Source organism: Stenella coeruleoalba (genome assembly GCF_951394435.1).
Source record: "Stenella coeruleoalba genome assembly, chromosome: 14".
Classification (NCBI taxonomy): domain Eukaryota; kingdom Metazoa; phylum Chordata; class Mammalia; order Artiodactyla; family Delphinidae; genus Stenella; species Stenella coeruleoalba.
Window position 1 is genome coordinate 2,881,051 of NC_137160.1, and position 24,915 is coordinate 2,905,965.

At 45.4% G+C, this 24,915-nt stretch overlaps 1 protein-coding gene across 14 annotated transcripts in view; it reads right to left on the reverse strand.

Moving 5' to 3' along the window:
* The window catches only part of ZNF236 (zinc finger protein 236), a 161,165-nt gene that overhangs the window by 32,064 nt on the left and 104,186 nt on the right, over positions 1-24,915 (reverse strand). For 11 of the 14 annotated variants that reach the window (XR_013831243.1, XM_079942240.1, XM_079942239.1 and 8 more), the window contains 10 exons: positions 21,400-21,672; positions 19,905-20,108; positions 11,749-11,890; positions 10,846-11,106; positions 7,593-7,837; positions 6,783-6,884; positions 6,114-6,265; positions 3,927-4,030; positions 2,265-2,416; positions 1,297-1,509 (listed from right to left, as the gene is read on the reverse strand). Coding sequence is in view for 13 of the 14 variants with exons in the window: in XM_079942240.1 (XP_079798366.1) it covers positions 1,297-1,509; positions 2,265-2,416; positions 3,927-4,030; positions 6,114-6,265; positions 6,783-6,884; positions 7,593-7,837; positions 10,846-11,106; positions 11,749-11,890; positions 19,905-20,108; positions 21,400-21,672 (1,848 nt within the window). In the remaining variant the exon portion in view is untranslated. The remainder of the gene's footprint in view (positions 1-1,296; positions 1,510-2,264; positions 2,417-3,926; positions 4,031-6,113; positions 6,266-6,782; positions 6,885-7,592; positions 7,838-10,845; positions 11,107-11,748; positions 11,891-19,904; positions 20,109-21,399; positions 21,673-24,915) is intronic. The other 3 variants (XM_079942236.1, XM_079942235.1, XM_079942237.1) reach the window with 3 other exon arrangements.

Consider the following 24,915-nt stretch of genomic DNA (forward strand, 5'->3'; position numbering starts at 1 on the left):
TACACACAGACGTTCATTTATCAACACGGACACAAAGTGAATTAGCGTAAGAGGACGAGCAGCCCGAAGGAAGAGACCAAACTGATAACTGGCAAACAGCCGCCAATTAAAAAGACTCACTGAAAGGAAAGAAAACACTTAAAAAATATGTATGTTGAAGTATTCTCTCAGTGAAATGTGAGGATATATTTACATCCATTAAAAAGAAAGAATAAGCTGCTGTTAAAATGTAACCGAGAAGGAAAAAAAGGTTTGGCTGGGGACAGGGGACAGGGGGACTTTATTATTGCACAGATGGCTAAAAAAGTTTTTTAAAAAACAGTAGAGACACTAACTAGCAAAACGGACGGCAGTCAGAGCCAAAACAGTGAACTAAAAACTGACGGATGGCCCTCGAAGTCGCACCCCCATCTCAGCACGCTCACTGCGCCAGCACCAACGGTGTGAGGTGCACAGTGCCGGCTGCAGCACTGACAGGAGCCCAGGCCCCAGGACACCGTGTAAACTATCGATAGCATAACTCACGCTGCACATGGAACAAGGTCGTTTAAAAGATTTAGAACGCTGTGCACTGGCGCCCTGTGTCAGGATCTATGCAAGGTGCACGTTCCGCCCCTGTAATTTCACTCTGGAACTTGCTAAGGAGAAATCATCTCACAGGTACAAAGAGCATAGGCACAAAATCCTCCTGGGATTCCTATACTTGGGGTGGGAACTGGGCCCATCAGCTCGTCTACCGCTTAAGTCAGCTTCACGGTATCTCGTGTCGATCAGATGAGAATGTGCGTGGTGAGTAAGCACAGCGCCGAGGGTTAGGGCCCCCTGACCGCCAGCTCCTCCTGTTACACTGCAGCACTGGGCAGCCACTGCGCATCCAGCAACAGGAAACCGTGTAATGAAACACAGCAGAATTCCGTGCAGGCATTAGAACTGATGCACACCCGTGCTCACTAATACCAAATTCGCCTGTAATGAACACCCATGCACGACAACACTGCATGTAACGTGCTTTCCTATCAGGGAATTCAGGTCCACCTACGCGTGCGTACATGCATGCGTGGGCGACAGCCTGCCCTGTGCGGGGACGCTGGTATTTTGGTGCCTGGTGACCAGTGAGGTGAGAAGTTCTCCTCTTCGTGCCTCCCGAATCTTTCTTTCAAAGAGCAAATTATGATTGCTTTCATAATCAGAAAATGAAATAAGTTAATCTACTGGTACAAATCACCTCTGCAATGAGTTAATCACTAAGTTTCAGCATCGGCTGATGATAAACCTGAATCAACAAAGGGACCACACCTCCTCCTTCTGCCTCTCCCGGTGCTGACCCAGCCGAGGGGACTGTCTGGTGCCTCTTCATGTGCTTTTTACAATGGACTGTGGTTCGGAAGCCCTGCTCGCAAAACGGACACTTGTAGGGCTTCATGCTCATGTGCGTGGCCGTGTGCCTGGTGAGGCTGCCGTTGGTTGTGAAGGAAGCGTTGCAGACGCTGCAGCTGAACGCCTTTTCTCCTGCGACAGCAGAGACGGGGTCAGAACACGTTCGTTACCTGAAAACCGCACGCGGTCAAAGCAAAGATGCGCTCAACAAGCTGCAAAACCGAAGAGCATGTACTTGCTGTGGTCTCCAATTTTTAGGAATAGAGGGTCTTTCAAGAAGGTTATTTTAAGAAGACGGACGGTCATAATGAAGCAGACAGATCATACTAAGCCCTGACAAGATGTGAAATCATTGCTGGTGGACAAGGAAAATGGTGCGGCCACTCTGGAAAGGCCATTCTGGTTTGGTAAACCCCAAGGTTTAAACAGTTATCGTATGACCAAGCAAGTCCACTCCTAAACAGAGAAGCAAAAGCTTGCATCCACACAGAAACGCACAAAACGTTCACAGCAAGATTATTCCTGATAGCCAAAAACCGGCAACACCTCAGCTGTCCAACAGCTGATGAGCGCACAGGCAGAACGTGGTTTCTCCACACAGTGGACTACTGTTTGGCTATAAAAATAAGTGTGACACATGCTACAACGTGGGTGGACCTTGAACACGTGCTGAGTGAGGGAAGCCAGTGACAAAAGGCACCGTGTCGTATGGTTCCGTTTACAGGAAGAGCCCGGAACAGGCAAAACCACACAGACAGGAAACAGGTCAGTGGTTGCCTGGGGCTGGGGGCCCTGAGGGGTGTGATGAAAATGCGCTAGAATTCATATGCTCTAGAATCACGTATGGTTTTCCACGTGTTTACGTCCAGTGCGAGGGAGACAATGACCTGTGTGTGTCTTCTCGTGGGACTTGAGGACCCCAGAGGAAACGAAGCCACGTCCACAGAGCTTGCACTTGTAGGGCTTCTCCCCGGTGTGTGACCGCACGTGCTGCTTCAAGTGGCTGGACTTCTTAAAGCCTTTGTTGCAATAGTCACATCTATACACACAACACAGACCACGTTAATTCACAGCCTGATCACAAATGCAACACCTGAAAAGGGAAGAAAAGCAAACACGCTTCACCAGCAATCAGTAAACCATCAGGCCTAACCGTTACAGAAACCAGGTGTGCTTCCAACACTTAGAACACTGAGATACTAGCGAGAAAAACTTGTTAGATCAAATTCTGCTCCGACTGCACCCTTAAACATATTTTATTATTTCAAAGTTAGTAAAACCTACAGCAGTTCTCCAGGAGAAATAAAATTTGATTAACTACAAACTATTCCTTTAAACATAACAGGGAATTTATCATGTGCTACTTTCTTTACCAAGTCATAAGATGCTGCAAACCCTTCCGCTGCATGAGGGTCAGAATCACCTGAGTCTAGACACTTGGAAATGTCAGTTCGTATACTCTTTAGCTGATAAAATACTTTACCAAACAGATGCTACTAGAGCTATTTTGAATAATACATAAATATGTAGTGTTATTTTCCTCTCAGTTGTTATGAAATATATTAAAATTAAGGATGAAACAATTATAAATTTCAAAATTCCTATTCACATATTATTAAAAGTTTTTTAAAATTCTGAAAGCTTATTCCATTTTATTTCCCTATTTTTTCCATTTCCAGGTTTTAATCTGTGATAGAAAGGTACACAGAGCACACAGCTCGGCACACAGCAGCAAGGTCTTAATAAGTGTTGAATGAACGAATGGGGAATGAATGAATGGCCAGAAGTCCAGGAATGCCCAAGCAGATGTCACAAAGGAATCACAAGAAAACATTACACTAATCTCACTTAAAAATACCCGTGCAAGATCCCAAATTAAACATTAACAAACAAATACTTGTTGAATAAATGGAAGTGTGACTTAAGTATCAGGAGGTTATATATAAAACACACAAAGAGCCGTGGACAAAAAGGCACGATATAAATTCAAGTTATTTCTGAAAACACGGTAACAGCGGCCTAGAGTGGGGACAGGAAGCTACAGCAGAGTAGTTTATGGGTACACGCTGCTGCGTCCAAACCCTGCCCATGTCACTTATTAGCTGTAGAAGCTTTAGCAAGTGAGTCTCTTTTGTCTCAGATACTTTCTTTATAAAATGGGGGTGACGACAGGCCCTGTTTCCCAGAGCTTTTGTGAAGCTGCAGGAACGGTGCAGGTGGGCACTGGGCGCAGCAGGACGGGCTGCAGCCCAAGTGCGCGCACCCGGAGGAGCGTGCGTACCCGTAGGAGCGCGCGTACCCGTAGGAGCGTGCGCACCGGAGGAGCGCGCGTACCCGTAGGAGCGTGCGTACCCGGAAGAGCGCGCGCACCCGGAGGAGCGTGCGTACCTGTAGGAGCGTGCGTACCTGTAGGAGCATGCGCACCCAGAGGAGAGCGCGTACCCGTAGGAGCGCGCGTACCCGTAGGAGCGTGCGCACCGGAGGAGCGCGCGTACCCGTAGGAGCGTGCGTACCCGGAAGAGCGCGCGCACCCGGAGGAGCGCGCGTACCTGTAGGAGCGCCGGCTCTGCTCCTCGCTGTCGTCCAGGAACGGGGGACGTGGCGCCTGCAGCCCCAGCTCCTGCTGGGGTGACTCCTGAACCAAACGACTTGTCTAAAACATAGTAGAAGCACAGAGCAGACTGCATGAGCATCTATGAATGAATACAAACACCGAACAACTAAGGATAAGAACACTCATAAATGTGGATTTAAAAGGGAGAAACCCCAATTAGGTTGTTGCAATCATTTGGGCCAAATTAATAACAAAAATCATCTATACCAATTTTAATGAAGAAATACTTATTTTATTTTCCATTAACTTGCTTTAATCTTTCCTTTTTTTTTTTTTTTTTTTTGCGGTACGCGGGCCTCTCACTGTTGTGGCCTCTCCCATTGCAGAGCACAGGCTCCGAACGCACAGGCCTAGTGGCCATGGCTCACGGGCCTAGACGCTCCGCGGCATGTGGGATCTTCCCGGACCGGGGCACGAACCCGTGTCCCCTGCATCGGCAGGCGGACTCTCAACCACTGCGCCACCAGGGAAGCCCAATCTTTCCATATTTTTTATGTCTATTAAGAGACTACTCTTTCATCTGCTCTATTCTTACTGAGAGTGAAAACGCCCTGCTTTCTTAAAATACTAAGTCCCCTCGCTTGTCACAAAATCACAGGGGGAGAAAGCATGTTCCCAGCCCAGGAGCAGCAGGCCTGGAGACAGCAGCCCCTTAACTCAACACCTTCCGGCCACAGGTGGTGCAGCCCAGGGACTGGGCAAAGATCTGCAGGAAACACCCACGTTCAGTGGACAGAGCACAGGCTGACCTTCAGGACATGGGGGACAGGCACAGGAGAGGCCAGAACAGTGGAGAACCTGCCTGCGTGCACGCGTTTCCCGTGGCTTCCAGGACCCGCCCCGAAAAGCCACAAGTGAGCGGGTGTGCAGTCTTGCTCAGAGGGCCGAGTGAAGGCAAGCCACAGAGATGCATGCCCCCCACCACCCAGATTCAGCGCCTACTGTCAATTATGCAGCTTCGAGCTGGGAAAACGTGCTCTGAAAATTTCACTGGAGGGTCCAGGTCCTCCACTTGGCAAAAGTTACCCACAGGGTCTTTTAAAGAGAGAAAATAAGGACTTCCCTGGTGGCGCAGTGGTTAAAAATTCTGCCTGCCAATGCAGGGGACACGGGTTCGAGCCTTGGTCCGGGAAGATCGCACATGCCGCAGAGCAACTAAGCCCTGTGCACCACAACTACTGAGCCTGTGCCCTAGAGGCCGCGAGCCACAACTACTGAAGCCCGCACGCGTAGAGCCCGTGCTCTGCAACAAGAGAAGCCACCGCCATGAGAAGCCCGCGCACCGCAACCAAGAGTAGCCCCCGCTCGCCACAACCAGAGAAAGCCTGCGCACAGCAATGAGGACCCAACGCAGCGCCCCAAAAATTAAAAAAGTAAATATTAAAAAAAAGAGAGAGAGGGCTTCCGTGGTGGCGCAGTGGTTGAGAGTCCACCTGCCGATGCAGGGAACACGGGTTCGTGCCCTGGTCTGGGAAGATCCCACATGCCGCGGAGCGGCTGGGCCCGTGAGCCATGGCCACTGAGCCTGGGCGTCCGGAGCCTGTGCTCCGCAACGGGAGAGGCCACAGCAGTGTAGAGGCCCGCGTACCGCAAAAAAAAGAGAGAAGAGAGAAAACAATTGATTTGCCAATCATTTTCACCACTACTGAAAGATTTCCAAAAATGGCAAAATCAATACCAAAACAAAAACTTAAATGCCTCCAACTTGACTAAGAGAGGAAAATTTTAAATGATGCATTTAAATATGTATCTTTAGTATGTCAGCCTTCATTATATTTTCATTCTAACATGTTTCTTTAAGATTCCACATATTAAAATGCTTTGGTTTTCTCGCTAAAGCAAGGCGATATCCTTCAGATGTTACTGAAGTCAGTTACACTCTCCTGACTTTCCTGACTTTTAACAGAAAAGGTAAAGCCACATCATGGGAATGAAATCTTAAAACAAAAATGTTTTAAGGAAATAGAAGCCCTATATGATAAACACTGAGGTTTCCACAGGTGATGCAGCAATCTTAAAGTTGCAACAAGTTAACATGCCCTCTTAAGTAAGCAAATTTTAAATAATTACAGTGAAGAATAAGATAGAATCTGCTCAATGATGAGACTTCTGCAATACTCACTACATTAATCGTATCAGAGCTAGGAACCGGAAGTAAGTTCTGCTGATGGAAGCTCGTGGACAGGGCTTGAGACTCCAGTGTGCTGGAATCTTGTAACTGTTGGACCGGTGGAAACTGAGTCTGTTGATTGTATGTATCAGTCACTGTAAAACCTGAAATAAATCAGAAGACATGAGTTCTACAAAAAATAGTAAAGTTACACACACACACACACACACAAAACCAAAAAAGGTTGGTTTTACAAATAAAGGTATTTAAAGGAACATGTCTACTTTCTGAACGGGAATCAGGATTATTAGTTTTTACCAGCAGGCTCTAAAGTGATCTGCTCACAGGCAAGAGGCTACGCTCAGCTCCCATCCTTGCAGGGCAGACTGACACACCAGCCACAAATAAGTCCCAGTTTCTACTCAATTACCTTTCCTTGGCTAGAGACCAGGTGTAGAATGGTCATTAAAGTCCCCTTCTGGAAAATCTGAACAGACTACAAAATAGCGTATGCGTGCATGTGTACACACATGCACACGCTACCCACGCAAGACGTTATCTGGTTCGATAACTGGTCATAAATTTCAGAAGAGCACTAAAAGAAACACTCAAGCTTGCTGTAAAGTTAACCCCAACCAGGCGCAGCTCACTGGAGAGCCCCGGGTAAGGCCCACCACTGACCCTGTGACAGACCCGCTGGCTCGAAGGGCTGCGGCGGGGGAGCCTGCTCCTCGTACTGGCCCACGTGCCCTTCCAGAGTGTGCTGCGGGACCACAAGCCTGTCTGAAGACAAGAAGCACAGACGAGGGCGGAAAATTCGTAAACCCGGAAGCTGCTTCACATCTACCAACCTGTCCAAAAGGATGCTTCGGTGAGTTTCCAAAAAGCAGCCTCCTTGTTTGGAAAAGACAGTAGGAAGACAATTCATACAGAGGGTACAAACTTACATATGTTGGCTAAAAAGCACAAAACCCTGCTCACAGACCAAATACTTCTTGGGACACCCATAAAGTAAACAGCAAGCTGACCGGCCAACCGTTTGTCAGGCCCGCAGGGGGCCGGAAGCCTGAGCCGACTCTGTCACTGAGCTCACTGTCCCCCCGGTGAGCCGGCATCTTTCTGCAGCGAGACCTCCCCGCAGGAGGCAGCGCGCTGGCCGAGGGGCCTCAGCTCCCGCAGCCAGCGGCACCCAGTCCACGGCCTCACGCTGGGAAGTCCGGGAGCCATGCACCAGGACACGCGTGATCACGCAGATGGGCACTCAGTGGAAACCAAAGACTCTCTCGCGGTAGGCTCAGGGGTGAAAGTGGGTGACAAGCAGCACGTATCGGAAGGTCCCATTTCTACGATTCTAAATGCACCGCAGACTCTCTCACGCTCAGACACACGGCACAAACTGCGCTTTAAAAGGTCAGGGACGAGAGGGCCAGCGGGGACTGGAGTACAAAGGGCTGCAAAACTCCTGAGAGTTAAAAGCCCTGAACCGCTCACCTTCATCTGCTTCCAAAGGCTGCCCCGCCATCTGCTGGCCGAGCCCCGTCTCCACGCCGGCGGGCGGCCCCAGGTCCAGCACGGCCCCGGGGTTGTCGGCCACGGCCTCAGCGGTCGGCTGCAGTGCGGCGTTCTCAATCTCCACCTGCACCTGGGTGGGCACGTGCATGCCCTGCTGGTCCACGGCGCCGTCATCTATCGGGCAGGCCTGCTGGTGCTGCCGGAGCTGCTGGGCAAGCTCAAATCTTCAAAAAATGGACAACAGTCCGCAGCGTCAGCTGCTGTCAAACACCGCGGGCACGCGAGGTGCGATTTATTCAGTGACAGTTTTCATTTTAAACTGTTTCACTTTGAAGTCGCGGCGGCAATCCAGTTGAGAGTTAAACACTACAAATAATCTGAAAGAAAACCCCCGTGCCCTTATCTCTAAGTGCTTTCACAGACCATAGGGGCCGGAAGGCAACAAGGATTTTTCAAAATCTGAACGATACAAAAGATGCCACGTTTCAAAGCTAAACTCTCCCAATTCAAATTCTGTGATGAGCTGAGGTGTTCAAAGCAAGAACTGCATGAGATGAGGCAGCGTCTTGACAGACTGCTTTCAGTGTTACACACACACGTGGGAGAGACGGGACCATCGTGCAACCTGCCAGGCCGTGTGCGGCTCACTGACCAGTGGGCCACAGGCGGCAGAACCTGGACCACGAGGCATGTGGCTGCGATGGTTTTCTGCAAAATCATTATTCCTGTTAATATTACTTTTACGTGTACAAAGCATACCTGGCATATTATCATCAAGGCCAACAATTTCTCTTTCAAAGAGAAAAATGAACAATGAATTCAGTGAATGAACAAAAACACTGGGGAAAAAACAAACAAAAACCCAGGTCAAACAATGATCTGATTGACAGGCTGTACAGTATCTCAGCCGCGAAGGGGCTACTCCAGTCAGACTCACACAAGCTCCGCCGGACGCGGGATGCCAGAATCACGTGAATCTGCTGATTCAGAATTCCATTCTGAGTTCCAAACAAAGTCTTTCCTCTTCATTTTCTGATATCAAAAACAGTCACTTGGGCTTCCCTGGTGGCGCAGTGGTTGAGAGTCCACTTGCCGACGCAGGGGACACGGGTTCGTGCCCCAGTCTGGGAAGATCCCACGTGCCACGGAGCGGCTGGGCCCGTGAGCCATGGCCGCTGAGCCTGCGCGTCCGGACCGGAGCCTGTGCTCCGCAGCGGGAGGGGCCACAGCAGTGAGAGGCCCGCGTACCGCAAAAAAAAAAAAAAGTCACTTCTCGACTACTTTTACTGAGGGGGGGGAACAAAAATGTACTGAAAAGCAGCAAAGGAAAGAACACGCACTGTCACACCTCCACCACAGGGTGACTGTACAGCGGTGCCGTGGGTTCACGGGGTCCTCTCCACCACCCTGAAGGAGAGGAAATGTGCCCTCTGTTGTGACTGGTGGAGCCTTGTTTTCTGTTTGTTTGCCTGGGTGTTTTCACAACTCTTACTACAGCGACTTTTTATTTTTAATGTAAGTGTATATGGCATTTTAGGAATTCCCAAGACTTCAAACAAAGGGATCAAACGACTGGAGCTGCTGCCTGCTCGCAGGCAGGTTCACAGTACACGCCATCTATAAGATAAACCCCCAACTCTGCAATGACAGACCTACCCGTCCTTACGCTGCCACCTGAAAGTCACGCACACTCTCCCCTGGCGTAAGCATGGCACGTGTCCCTCAGCGGAACCCTGGACAAGCAGTGGCCAAAGCAACACTCCACTGACAGAAATGACCCGGCTAAAAACAGCTGACCCTCTTCCCAGAAATTACAGCACTGGCCTCTCGAGCCTGTAAACTGAACTCCCACCACCACCACAAAAGCACACTGTGAAGGCCGGGCATCTTGCAGAGAGGCGTCATTCACCATGCTCTGCGCAAGCTGTGGCCGCGCCCCATTTCTCTTGGCAGGGGGGCAGCAGTGCACGCTCTGAGCGTCTCCGCCCCCATGAACTCCCCAGCCCCTGAATGCGTGTGAAGCACAGAGCTTCCTCCATAAAATGCAGCCAAGTATAACTGGACATATAATTGGCAAGAGTCCCCTAACTGACACCACCAATCTCACATCCCCTAGATGGTCTCGAGAAGCACTTGAACTCCTCGGCTACGCGATCAGCCGTACCAAAGTCGAGGAGAGTCAATTCTGTCAAGTGTGCTTCGGCAGCCAGAGGGATGAAACCAGAACACCATTTCTCCGAGTTACCTTATTCTATCAGTTGGGAGTTCTGTTTGGTAGGTAATACCTGGACAGAGACATCCGGGTTAAAATATGGCTCAAAGGTAAACATTCTAGGGCAGACGGCTAATATTCTTTCCTGGTAAGCCTGGTAACTCTTGTTCTCAAAGTCTCCTAGGAGGTGGTCGTGGTCACCTTGTCCATGCTTTCCGTTACAATACAGAATGCTGTGGCTTCACAGAAGCACCACTGAATAAGCTCCAGACAGTCAGAAATGCGTCTCTGTAAGGGCTCGTTGGGTCCCCTCCATTTACAGATGAGGCAGCCCCCTAAGCAAGCAAAAATCTAAGTTAGGGCTTCCCTGGTGGCGCAGTGGTTGAGAGTCCGCCTGCCGATGCAGGGGACACGGGTTCGTGCCCCGGTCCGGGAAGATCCCACATGCCGCGGAGCGGCTGGGCCCGTGAGCCACGGCCGCTGAGCCTGCGCGTCCGGAGCCTGTGCTCCGCAGCGGGAGGGGCCACAACAGTGAGAGGCTCGCGTACCGCAAAAAAAAAAAAAATCTAAGCTAGCTTTAATGATGGATTTATGTGTTGGCTAAAACATATTTTTTTTCTGTCAACAACCTACAATAATTACCATTCAGATAACACTAATGATATGCCTAGAGGGCCCAGAGTTGACCAAGATTTTCTTTTTTGAAACCTTCATTACCTCATTATAGTAGACACTATCTAGCATTTTATCTACTACTGATTATTAGTTTCAAGAGAGTTTAGAAAGCATTTAGGCCAACACTGACTACTTCAACACTACATTAAAAATAAAAATGATGTGCTTCAGTCTATGGTTCTCAATAGGTCATTAAACACTGCTACAGAAGTTTCTTTAGCTCATACACCTCCTGCTAGAAGTAATAATAAAGGGAACAAAGACAACTATTTCTTCAAAACGCTCCCCACCATCATCTGGGAATTGTAAGGATTGTTAAGAAGTGACCATCAGAATCATACCTACCTATGGGTTTTCATGTGCTTTTTGCAATTCAGTGAGGTCTTAAATGTTTTCTGGCAATAGGGACACATATAGGGACGAAGGTCGTTATGGATGCCCATATGTCGCCGTAAGCTACCACCAGTAGTGAAAGCTCCATTACATATCAGACACTTGAAAGATTTAAGTCCAGTGTGCGTTCGGACGTGTGCTTTGAGCACTCCTGCAGAAACAAAGCCTCTTCCACACTGAGAACATTTAAAAGGCTTTTCACCTGTGTGTGATCTAAAAAGAATAAAAATGGTAATGAATAAGCGTCTTACGCTTTCACGCTGCTTTCTAATTTAGAACGCACTCTAGTAATTATCTCACTTGGCCACCCCTTTTCTGAGCTCAGCAGCAGAGAGACTCAGCTCTCACGTCCCCACAACGGGACCTGAGACTCAGCACTCAGGTGGCTCATCTGAAGTCCGGGGCTCGCATACAACCGACACAAAACCAGACCCCACATCCTCTTCTACGTTCTGTCCTCTTCTCATGACCCCTCACTGTCTCTTGTGATCGGGTTTCTATCAATACTTCCTCTTCACTGTTGCTAGCGCCAGGAATTAACCTGATGAATACACCCGAGAAACTGTGAAAGAGCATAATCCTCATGAAACAAACCAAATATTTCTCTGACATGTCCCAGAGATTGCAAATACTGAAATATAATAGGAGTGAAATATAATAGGCGGTTTGTGGGTAAAACATTTTGGTCAAGACACTGAAGAATGAAAATATCAATTATCAGTAAATACTTTGGGGTCAAAAGTGACATTTTAAATAACAAAAGCTAACACTACCATTCTTAGTATTTCCACAAGTCACCAGATCACTGAGTCACTGTAACTATAAATTTCCATCTCTGAATCTACATTACCTTACCTGATGTGTTGTTTAAGATGGCAAGACTTTTTATAGGCACGATGACAGTAAAAACACTTGTACGGTCTATCTGCTTCATTTACAAAATTATTATTAAAATAACTTTGAAAAAGCTGGTTTCTTGGAATGGGCTGGATAAGACCTACAAACCAAAAGAAAATCAGGAATAATTCACTGTCAGTGCTACTAAGAAATGTCAAAAGGCACCTGCTTTACCCAGAAGATAAACATCCCGAGGAGCCAGATTCCAGTGTCGCGACTAATCGCTACGTTAACTGTGTTAGGGACTCGCTATTTAAAGCACACCTATCAGGAAACACTTAAGAGAGTTAATATGAGATAGATATTCTTTTCGACATAAGGAACATTTATATTGTCACAATTACTTCTCCTTGTTCTAGAGCCAATTTTTCATAGATTTCTACATTTAACTTTCTATATGAGCATCTGTTGGCATGCAATTTATATAAGTACATCAACATGCAGGTTAATCAGAGTTTTTAAGTCCCTTATTTGTTCAGTATGAAGACTGTACCCTAGGTACTATAACAAACTCAGACAGAAATGATTCCAACATGACCTTTTGTTCTAAGAAAGTCAGGGTTTTCATAGAAATTTTATTAAAAGAAAATCTGTAAACAGCAAAATTACAACCTTAAATATTTCAGGTTTACATACTTTCAGTGAATAAAGAATGCCCTTAGGTTGACCGTGTAATAAGTATGTCTTGATCAAGCAACTGAATTATTTATGAAATTCAGAACAAACATACACCTGAACCCTCTGAATCACTTAATGTTTACCTGGAACGAGAGGAAGATGTACACTGTCAGTTCTACCTGGGCTGTTTGCTCCTCCTCTCTCCCAGACAGTGCAGCTATCAGCCAAGACTCTGGACTGGCCACACTCTCTGCTCCCTCAGCTGTGCCACTCACTTCCATGCGATGATTACCAACAGGCACCTCCTAACACACTGCTGTCCAGACTGTCCCTAACAGTGCGGGTTACAGCTCGATCCTGTCCCCTAAAACCCGCTTGTTCCTCCCAACTCTCCTAGTTGTACGTAAGGAACCCCATCCGCCTAGTCATGCGGGGGCCGGGGATTCCAGACTTCTGGAGCCGCTCGTCAAGTTTGCCATTTGCCAGTCCTGGAGATCCCACTTTTCCAGTGTTCTTAAACTTGTTTCCTCGTTTCTATTTCCACTGCTATTTCTATTTCGCTTCGCTCGCGTGCGAGACTTAACTGAATGGACCCGCACTTCCTGATGCTGCATGAGAGCTCATTTACTTTTCAAAGAGAATTCAGAACCTCCCTTGTGGGACTTCCCTGGTGGTCCAGTGGTTAAGACTCTGCCCTCCCAAGGCAGGGGGCACAGGTTTGATCCCGGTTAGGGAGTTAAGATCCCACATGCTGTGTGACATGGCCAAAAAATAAAAAAATTTAAAAAAAATACCAGAACCTCCCTTGTGACTGATGTGTGTACAACCCACAGGGCACACACTCGAAGAGCTGCCAAACCTTCTCCCATTTCACAGGGATTCAGGACTGGGGAGACGCATGGGGACCACGCAAAGCCCTGCCCTCCTGGCAGCTCCAGCATCGCTCTACCCTTCACGGCATCGCCCTGCTTTTTCCCAACGACTCCTCTCTCGCGCTCAAGAAGAGAAAACTTCAGTCCCTCAGTCCACCCCACCACCTTCCCCAGGACACATGCGCTAAGTCTGCTGCAGACAGGCTGACACGCCTGGCGCTCAGAGGCAAGATGGCCGTCCAAGGGCCGATTCCCAAACCCAGACGCACGTTCACTCTTCTGCGTGGCTCTGTGTCAGACACGCACCTAGACCAGCCTCCTGAATGTTCTGCTCTGCCTTCTCGTGTCACCAGCAGAAGAATGTCCCTGGCACAGCGCGCCGGGACCCGAACGGCAATTTGCTCAACCACCTCCCGTGGTCTGCCACCGAGAACGGGGCCACCGCGACCACCAGGCCCGGCCTCCTGGCCCCGGTCCCCACCTCTCTCCACACCCACCGCCGGCTTCTCCCCAGGCAGCTCCGTGCTGCGATTCTTAGCGAGCCTCACTGTCCCACCTCCACACGTTGACTCACTTCTGTCCCAGCACTTGTCACTGCTGGTTCTGTTTTCTCTTTCCCCACTCCCTGGGCTACAGCTTCTGGAGCCTGGGGCCTGCCCCATGGTCATAGATGTAGCCCTGAGCCAAAGAGCACTGGCCAGGTAGGACACGTAGATACGATCGAATATACTAATGATCCTGTTCTCAGTGTTTACAAAATCAGAGAAGGAAAGGAAGGAAAGAAGCACGCACAAATTCCAACCAAGGTCGTTGATTCCCGGTCTGACACTCAACCTTTACTGGACACCTACTTTCAGGGAATCATGTTAGATTCTATGAAGAGAACAGAAAACTGAAGTGAGTATTTTCCAAACTGGCAGCCAAAAAGGGTGGCTCCTCTGGTCACTGCGAAGCTTGTGAAACTGTGAACCTCAAATGCTCTGCAAGGAAGGTCCACAGGCAACACATAATAGCAGCTGTTAGGCACAGTTCCCCAGTATCTTACGCAAACAGGTTCAGTAACTATTAGCATAAAGTACCACTTAATTAAAACTGTAGCTCCAAGTAATATCTGATAAGCCATTTTCTTGTTCATTGCTGAACTTAACGGAATGAGTGATTTCTAAGAAAAACACCAATAAAAAAATTTAAAACTCTCCTCCCACAATTAAATTGGGCTGTACAAACGTGAGACATTAATTTTATAGACTTCATCAGACAAGATATACATTAAAAAGCAACACAGGAAAGTGAAATAATTTTAAGCAATTAGTTATATAAATTGTATAAATTCGTGAAAGTACGTAAAGTAAATGAAATTCACAAGGTAATTTTTAAAAAGTAAAAAGCCCTCCTATAGTCATCTTGTATCTGTTTCATAGGGAAAAAAATAAGATATTCACAAATAAGGAAACAAAGTATTGCTTTTGCCATTTCCCACATCAAAAAAAAAAAAAAAAAAAAAAGCCGTACTGGGTGCTGGGGGCAGGGCTGTGCAGGGGTCCACTGCCTCCCAGTCAGACCTGAGGTCGGTCAGCAAAGCGGGGTTCCGGGTGAGCACCTCCCTAGCCTGCAGTGCAGACACAAGCTCATCAGACGGCAGAGCCGGGCTGCACCCCTAAGGCTCCAGGCTGCACCCGATTCAGCACCTTCAGAGAGCTCGCCACCCGTCTGCCGCGGCAGGCCCTGACTTCCAGCCTGCACGGAAGCAGCCTGACGCCAGAACCTACCGGGAGACTCCAGACGGGCTGTCTGCGCCAGGCCTTGAAGCTGTGAGCCCTGTAAGGCCCACAGACCATCCTCCGCTCCAAGTCACCCCCATTCTGGTGCAGGGTCCCCCCTCCAGCCCCACTGTTCTCCCAGCTCTTTCTCCTGTGGCTTCTGGAACCTACGTTCCACAGCAAACAAGTTCTCCATCATAAACAGGTCCCATAAACAGAATGTTCAGTTACTCCTTTCTTTTCCGAAACAGCAGGTCTGTGGTCGAGCGGCTGGCCTGGACGCTCCGGCTCCTAAGGCCCCCTCCGAGCCTGAGGAGCTCGAGCCTCCTGTCCCGGCCCAGCTCCGCCTCCCAGCCTGCCTTCGCTTCCTCCCCAGTCCCACCTGCCCTCCACGAACCGAATCCCTTTACCCAGTCCCTTGCCAATACGCTCTTGTGCAAGTCCTCTGGCCCTTTCTCAAATAATTCACAAGATCGTAAAAAGAAAAACAAAAGAATGTGCCCAGTAACACCCCTCAGAGACAACCACAGTGAACGGTTTAGTAGCCACTCTAACAGAAGAGTTTGTAATGTGAAAACATAAGTGGGATCAACCATACACACTGTTCTGGAACTACCTGTCCATACTTCATACATATACTTAACTCTCCAAGTCATTACATATGACATCATCCCCATCACCCTTTGGATGCTGGCAAGGAATTCCACCGTACCAGTGTACCCAGTGCCCTTAATGCACTTCTGGCGGACATCCTGCCTGTTTCTAGCTGTACACTACTGCAGGGCTGCAATAAACAATCCAGCATATACAACTGTTACCTTAGTGTCTCCCCGCTGGACACACAATTATAGTCTCTGGGCAGCATCCAGGTATATTTATTTTTAAACAGAACCCCAGATGATTCTGACATCTTTGGGGGGGAGGGGAGGAGTCCCACCTTGAGCTCCTCAGAATGTGAAATAACAGGCTTCATTTTTCTGATGCTTTATTTTTCACGTCTAATAATTTTACAAAGTTCTGTTAAAAAGCTAAGCTAGGGCTTCCCTGGTGGCGCAGTGGTTGAGAGTCCGCCTGCCGATGCAGGGGACGCGGGTTCGTGCCCCGGTCCGGGAAGATCCCACATGCCGCGGAGCGGCTGGGCCCGTGAGCCATGGCCGCTGAGCCTGCGCGTCCGGAGCCTGTGCTCCGCGAAGGGAGAGGCCACAACAGTGAGAGGCCCGCGTACCGCAAAAAAAAAAAAAGCAAGATAAATGCACTAATATCAATATGATTAAAACTTGGAAGATCAATCATTACAGCGCTGAGGTTTAAAATAATAGATAACCAGGGACTTCCCTGGTGGTGCAGTGCTCAAGGCTCTGCGCTCCCAACGCAGTGGGCCCAGGCTTCGATCCCTGGTCAGGGAACTAGATCCTGCATGTCGCAACTAAGAGATTGCATGCCGCAACTAAGGAGCTGGCGAGCTGCAACTAAGGAGTCCATGAGCCACAGCTAAGGAGCCCGCCCACTGCAACTAAGACCCTGTGCGACCAAATAAGTAAATAATTAACTAATTAATTAATTAATTAAAAACAAAACAAAGCCCCACTTTTAATTTAAAATAAATAAATTTAAAAAATAATAGATAACCAAAGCCTGGCTCACTTCGAAGAAAATATTTTTCAAACATCTATGCTCCACAAAAATGGTGGGAGCATACACCATTACACAAACTCACACATACGCACAGTCATATATAGAAAACACAGTGATTTCTTTAAAAAAAAATAGATATGTCGTATACACATATGATTTGAAAATCCAGAAGCAGCTACAGATCAAAATATTACGATCACCCTGACTCCAATACTTCCCCAGTCTGCACACTGTTTTATTTAAACTTAGTTCTTGAATTTAGAAGAGAAAGCATTTAGAGTACAGTACACCGCATGTCTAGTGAAAACAGCCCCAAGTGCAATGAACTACACGGTATCTGTGTTCAGTAAAGACTAGTGGTGCTCGATGCCAAGATCCAGTGGCCATCTGGGCCCCTGGCGGCTCCTCCACACTCCTGCGCCGGGGGCGCAAGGCTGACGGGTGTGGGAGGAAGTGAGCTTTACTGACCACACCCTGATCCAGAAGTCTGAAGACCCAGGTTCTAGTTCTACCATGAGCTCTAGTTGTAGAACCTAAAAGCAATGTTAGAACCCTCTCTAGGGCCCACATTTTACATCTGTGAAAATGAAGAGTGAGGAATGTAGGCAAGTTTGGGAAAGACTATTTTTAAGTTCCCACGCAGCTCTGGAAGTTTTTAGAATTACACAACTATATGGAACTGTTCTATCCAACAATGCTCCCTTAATATGCAGAGATTAAGTTACTTGCTGGAGTATTTTTTTATGTATTCTAATACTTTCCTAAGCGACAGTAATTAGTGTAAAAGGTACTGAGCTTCAAGTAACTAGACTGGACTGGAACATCTCATCTCCCAGTTAAGTCAAATAACTGTAACTAATCTATGCTAAACCCTCTCTGGCATGTTTTTATCAAGATCTGTCCCCCAAACATAATTACAGTCACACTTTTTCTACATACGCCCCAAGGAGCTCAGATTCTGAGAGAAGAGACAGACACAAATACAAATAATGACGAAGTGTAAAATAAGTATTTAAATATTTTACAATGTGAAGCCAGCTCTATGAATCACTTCCCCCATGTGTCCCACTCAGCCTAGAACAAAGGAGAATTCTGCTTCCACTAATTTCGTCTAAGATACAGGTGTCTGTGAAGCTAAAAGCACAATGTTCTCCATTTTAACCTCGGAAAGTCTGGAGAATCAGGGCTCCAGTTCAACTCAACTAAGGATTTGTAAACTTAACGGCAAGAAACCCACAGGTGTGTAACCCGAGTCATGGCAACCTGAAAAAACTGGTAATTTGAGGGTTACCCTCAAGCATGAAGGATAATTCTAGGGCTGCTAAGTAAGTTTTTAGTCTGTCCTAACTTTTAGAGATTTTTTTGCATTTCAAGAATAACACAAATCACTGAGAACCTAGAGACTACGGTGAAGTTAAATCCACATTAAGTGAAATTGGTCTGTTGCTTTGTTTTGTGAGCTGCCACAACTGCACAAGGACATCAGAGTGTTCTAACCTACCATGGGAGTTCCGATCAGTGTCTAAACAATTAAACACCCTAAGAATTACAGTTCCTAGGAAGCTTAGCAGAAATCATACGTAAAATCATTGCAGGCTGGTATTTGGGGAGTATGCTCTTAAACTTGTCGTCTCTTGGGGGTTTTCCATTTCTTCTAGAGTCCGTTCTGATAAGCACGTTATTCTAGAAAAAATCCACTTCATCTAAATTTTCAAGTGTATTAGTAAAATGTTGTAGAGTATCTGCAAACAATTTTTATCTCATCTGTATCTGTGCTTACAGCTTGACTCTCATTCCTAATATTACAGATATTTTCTTGGTCTTTAGTTTACTAGAGACATGTCAAGCTATCTATTCTACTGTTAACTTTTTAAAAATTGTAAAATTATGTTCACTAGAATTTTGTCTTCTATCTTAAATTATTGTACTTATTAATTACTTTTTGCTACTTGCTTTTTTATTTTTCTACTTTTTTGAGTTATATATTTTATTTATTTTTGTTCTTATTTTTTAGTAAGAAATACTTCTTAAAAGCTGTTATCAGTCTTTTCTGATAATAGCTTTGGTCCATCCCACTGTTTATAAAAACGTTCCCATTTCTAGGATGTAATTGCAGTTTTGAGTCTTACTTTTCCATAGAATGAAACTTTAGATAGCTACTTTCTATTAATTTATGTTTTCAGTGAACTGTAATCAAAGACTGTATCCTTCACAGTACCTATTTCTGAAAACCTGAAACTTCTCTATACCCTAGAACGTGATCAACTTCTATTCCATGCATATTTAAAAGAGTGTGTACTTTGGAGTAGAAGGCTTTAAAGCCATTCAATCACCCTTTTGATATGTGCGCTTCAAATCCTCCTCAGTCTCACTGTGTTTACACCAATCTAATTGAGGGTCTCTCACTCTGGTTCAGAATTTGAATATCTCTCCTTTCTTCTGTTTTTGGTTTATATATTTTGATGCTATGCTCCTAGATACATAAAGGCTCGTGACTATAGATCACCTTATTAGTGGACTATAGCTGACATTAGTCTACAGTATCTCTCTTTTTTTTACCATTTAAGCTTTATTTATATTAAATTATGTTTTACTTGATATTAATTTTGTTCACAGACTAGATTATCTCACCTAAGACGATGAAATACAGGAGAACTGCATAAACATGTAAATTCTTGCAAAAAACTTAATGAGTTTCCTTTAATTTTGTTTTAGGACCTACAAAAATCATTTCTCTGAAGATTCTCATGAACAGTGTTTTCTTTTTAGTTAGCTAATAAAATCATAATTTACCTTGATCATAACAACACCAAGCCTAAAAAGAACTTAAAAGCTGGCAGATTTACCTTTTAATCCAAAGGTTAAAGCAGCCCAGATAATGATCTGTTACACAGCCTGCGGGGCTTCTAAGATGTAAATGACACAGCATACTGTGTGCCCCACTCAGGACACCCATCCACCCCACAGGTCCACTGAGGTACAGTCTTCCTTGGTGAGGACTCACATATGAACATCTTCACTTACACAGCACTTCCCTCTTACCGAGAACATAATCTGAGCAGCAGTTGAGCCAGAACTAGGATCTTAATTTAATTGTGAAACTTGCTGGCCCATAAAGCAAAACAATCCTTAACAACAACTCCACCGGCACCACACATACAACTATCTAACTACGCAGACCATAATGTTCATACACCCTTTGCAAAGTACCAAGGGAGGACAATCTTACCTACGTCTGTTATGAGGATCGGCTCCTGCAAAGGAATATCGGGGACCGGAACGTTCGCCTTGCCAACACGAACTTTTGCAGGTTTACGCTGGTGCCTCATCTTTCTTAACTCCGTGTGTTTAAAGTGAGAAGCAATGTGAGTCTTCCTGTGGCCTGAGGTTCGAAATTTCTTGTCACAGTGAGGACAAGCAAAAGGTCTGACTCCTGATAAAAAATAAAATAGACTGTAGAATTATTCCAAAGAGATACATCTCAGTTAACGCCAACATAAAATTCTAGTATTTTAATACTGATTTGAATTCTCAATTTGTTGTTTCATGCCATATGTTTATAATTTCATGGACATTATAAATTAACAGTTATTCTCGTTTGCATACAGTGCACGTTACAGATGTTAAGGCATGTAATAAGAGCATTTTAAGTAAAAAAAAAAAAAAAAGGGCATTTACTATTTTCAGGAGAAAGCCTAAAATTGTAAAATGGATGTTCAAACAACTAGTAGTCCTTAAGACACTAACGTGAGTAAGGCTGCTCTCCTCTCTCAAATCATCCTCTCTGTAACTGGAATAACAACGGGGCCCCAGGTTTGCTGCTGGCATTCTACACACTTGTGTTTGAAGAGCACTTAGCAGTGCCCGCATTGGGTAAACGAGCAGTAAATGGTGGCTGTTTGTAAATAACAATGTCACTGCTGCTGCTGATGACAGTGATAACATCCTTTTAACAATCCTCTGCTATGACTTCCCTTTTCTGAAGGAAACTTCCTTTTCTTACAATTTTATTGGCAAATGAAAATGCAGATTCCAAAGAAAGGCATATATCAAAACAGTCTCATTTCAGCTTTTTCAAATACCCATCCACATGCTCAGCTCAGCCCAGGAACCTCAAAGGGTTAGGAGAAGTTACTGCTAATGCGTACAGCGTTTCTTTTGGGGGTGATAAAAATGTTAGAAAATTAGATAGTGGCATGGGTTGCACAATTCTGAAATGCACACTTTAAAAGAGTGAATTTTTATGATTTGTGAATTATATCTCAATAAAACTGCTATGAACAGAACTGGAGCCTGAACATGGAAGTTCTCGTGCCCTAATACTGATGACAAAATATCCGACAGGCAGAGTGGGTATTGATATTAAGGTCCCAGCCTGAAGGGCGCCAGCTAAAACCCAGAGGCCCCACGGGGGCGATGCCGGCCTCCTCCTCGGGAAGGCCCTCCTGGGCTGCATCTGAATCCCGTCACCCACAGCGGTCTCCCCTCCTCACTCCCTGCACTCCTGCCCTCACTCGTAAGTGGTACAGTTTAACGCTCCCTCTTCGGGCCATCGGCTCCATGAGGACCAAGGTCACGTGGACTTTGTTCAACAGCGTGTGCCGTGTGCCCAGCCCGCAGAAGGTCACGGTCACACTCGCTGAAATAAAGAGCAACGGGCGCTCCACACGCCCAGCCACCAGCGCAGACCCCGCCGGGAACCACCTGCGGCGGCAGGCCCGTACCTGTGTGCAGGCGAACGTGCACCTTGAGGCTCCCCGAGGTGGAGAAGCTCTTCATGCAGCACTGGCACTTGAACGCCTTGACGCCCGAGTGCGTTTTGACGTGGGCTGTCAGCGTGCTCTTCACGGCGAAAGCCCGGAAGCACTGCGGGCACTTGAAGGGCTTCTCATGGGTGTGGATGCGGATGTGGCGCACCAGGTCGCTGGGCTTGCGGAACTCCTTGGTGCAGTAGGGACACACGTGCCATCGCACACCGTTCTCCTCGCGGATCGACCCTGGAGGAAGATTACAATGAGAAGGGTCCAGCTTGGCCTCGAAGCCGCATTTCACCAATTATTAATGTCCTTCTAGGCTTAGATTTAGACAGCACATCATACGTATAAAAAGCTATAGACCTTTTGCCACAGCAGAGGATATATGATCAACTGTGGAAAAAGCTGAAATTTCCATAATAACTGAAATGACTGATGACTACGATTGAATCTTGCAGAAAATCCTAACAGTCCCATATGAACACAAATCATAGCCTAAGAGAGATAAGAACGCTAACTAGACAGGTACTATGATATAAATCAAGAATCAGCAGACTTAGTCTGCTATAAGTGTAAGTAACAGTAGGTGTGATCAAATGACTCCAAAATTAACTCAAAGAACATGAAAAGAAGGAATGAACTTACAATAAGTATCGTCTGAGCTGATCTGTTATCACTAATAAAAAATGCAAATAAAAATGAGGAAATGGTAAATTCTTATGCTACAGAAAGGAACTGATAAATAGTTAAAATAAAGAAATAACATATTTGATCATGAATGAGTTCATGATTTATGATCAAATATAGAAGATTCTTTTGCAACGCTAACTATTGCATTTGGCCAAAAAGTGCCTTTGGTTTTTAAGTAAAAATAAAAGATGCATTTTTCATTTTCACCAAGAACTTTACTGAACAATGTATTCACCCTTTTGTTCCACTACCTTCTGCCATTTCATAATTCCATCTTCCCAAAACTTCTTATCTTTTTGAGCAAAGAACTGTTGCACATGCCTTTTACAATCTTCCAGGGAATTAAACTGTTTTCCATTAAGAGAATTTTGTAAAGACCAAAATAAACGGAAACCTGAAGGTGCAATGTCTGGTGAATATGGCGGATGAATCAGAACTTCCCAGCCAAGCTGTGACAGTTTTTGCCTGGTCATCAAATGAACATGCGGTCTTGTGTTATCCTGATGGAAGACTATGCGTTCTCTGTTGACTAGTCCTGGACGCTTTTCATCGAGTACTGCTTTCAGTTGGTCTAAATGGGAGAGTACTTGTTGGAACTGTTTGGTTTTCCAGAAGGAGCTCATGATAGAGGCCTCCCTTCCAATCCCACCATATACACATCACCTTCCTTGGATGAAGACCGGCCTTTGGTGTGGTTGGTGGTGGTTCATTTCACTTGCCCCGTGATCTCTTCCGTTCCACATTATTGTACAGTATCCACTTGTCATCGCCCGTCACAGTTTATTTTAAAAACGGAAGGTTTTCTCTTCATTACGTTTAAGTAGAGAATCGCATGTGGAAATGCGGTCAAGGTTTTTTTCGCTTCACTCATGTAGAACCCAAACATCAAAGCGATGAACACAGCCAAGCTGGTGCAGATGATTTTCAGCGCCTGATCTGGATACCTGGAGTGTGTCGGCCGTCTCCCGCATGGCATAGCGTTGACTGCTCTCAATTAATGTCTCGATTTGATCACTATCAACTTCAAGTAGTCTACCCGACCACGGCGCATCGTCCAGCGAGAAATCTCCAGCACGAACCTTCACAGACCACTTTTGACACGTTCGATCAGCCACAGCACCTTCTCCATACACTGCACACATCTTTTCTTGTGTTTCGGTTGCGTTTTTACCTTTCTTGAAATAATAAAGCGTAATATGCTGAAAATGTTGCTTTTTTTCTTCTCTTCAATATTAAAATGGCTACACAAAAATTCACCAGTTAAGTCTTTTTTTAAATGCACGCTGATAGGACAGCTGTCACATACAATCTAACAAAATTGCTTCGAATGAGTTAAAGACAACTAAGTGCTACTAGACCCGTCTTACGGAAAATACCAAACAAACATTTTGGCCAACCCCATACTGTTATTCAACCTTGATCCAGGTTTGAAGCTATTCCTCTCAGAAGAAAAATCACAAGTGGAATTTATGGAAATATAATTAGTAAAATAATACCTAAATTGGCAAATTTCTAATTTGGCAGAATCAGCTTTTTAAATTTCAATTAGATGTATTCGCCAGAAATTAAACAGACACCTACAATAAGGTAAGGAATACACTTGAAATCAAAGAGATTTGGGCCCTGCTGATGAAATTCATCAGAAAATTTTCACTCTTTATTTAACTGTGTCTTTACAGACATAGTTTTATTAGGGAAAAGGAAAGCTCTTTGTTTCCTTCTCTTTGTTATCAGTCGATACAAGGAATTTTCCTTACGTGTTAGTGAATCTGTAAGGAGAGAAAATGTATTTTCCTGAATATAACACTTTTTATGGGACTAATTAACGTAGAGAAAGAGGTTAGGTAAAAGAATGAAAAGTAGTATTTTTCTAAAAACAAGAACAAAGAGAGGAACATACACACACCACGGCGGGTGGGGGGTAAAGAGTAGAAAACAAAGGAAATGGTTTTTAAAGTGAGAGAAAGATATTTATTTTAGGTGATACTGCTTATACTAAGGAAGTCTAAAACTTAAGATTGCTTAAAACTAATAGGTATTACAAGAAGTGCAATAATTACCTAAAGGTCTTATCATGACAAATCAGAAAAACAACGTACAAAGAGATAAGACAGAACCATAATATCTGTCAGTTAAAATCTGGAAATCATCTCCCCAAATCAGATTTTTTTTCCAAACAAAAATGAAAATATGTCTCTAATTACATAAGATGACATAAAACTGTCACCAGGTTCTAATTATTTCTGGGAATGAACTGGAAGAGAGATACAAACTGGCAGCTGAAGCTTCAAACCTGAAGCTGTCTCCATATCTGGCCTGTATACGTTTTGTTTGGCCCAGGCAGTGTTAGAAAAAGAAAACTGAATCCAGATTTCTGACCCTTTGACAAACTGAGTGATCTGGAAAACCAGTTCTGCATTCCCGCGTGGCAATCTTTCTTGGTGCTGGGCAATAGCTTTTCTCTTCAAACACATTAATAAATTTTGAAAGAAAAAACATGCATAATCATCTTCAAGACGAAAAGGTATTTACTAAAATTCAACGTCTAGTTTTAAGTTTTAAAAAACTGCCTAAACACAGGAGGAGGTGAATAAAACATATCAATACAACATTTGACTTGACAGGAAAATACTAAAAGCAATCCTATTAAGGTGAGGAAAGAGTCCACTATCACACTGCCATTAATTTATCATGTTTGAGAGATACCAGCCAACATGACTAGATAAGATAAAGAAATGCACAGTAATAACTATAAAGGAAAAGGTAAAATCATTGTTTACAAATGATATGATTATA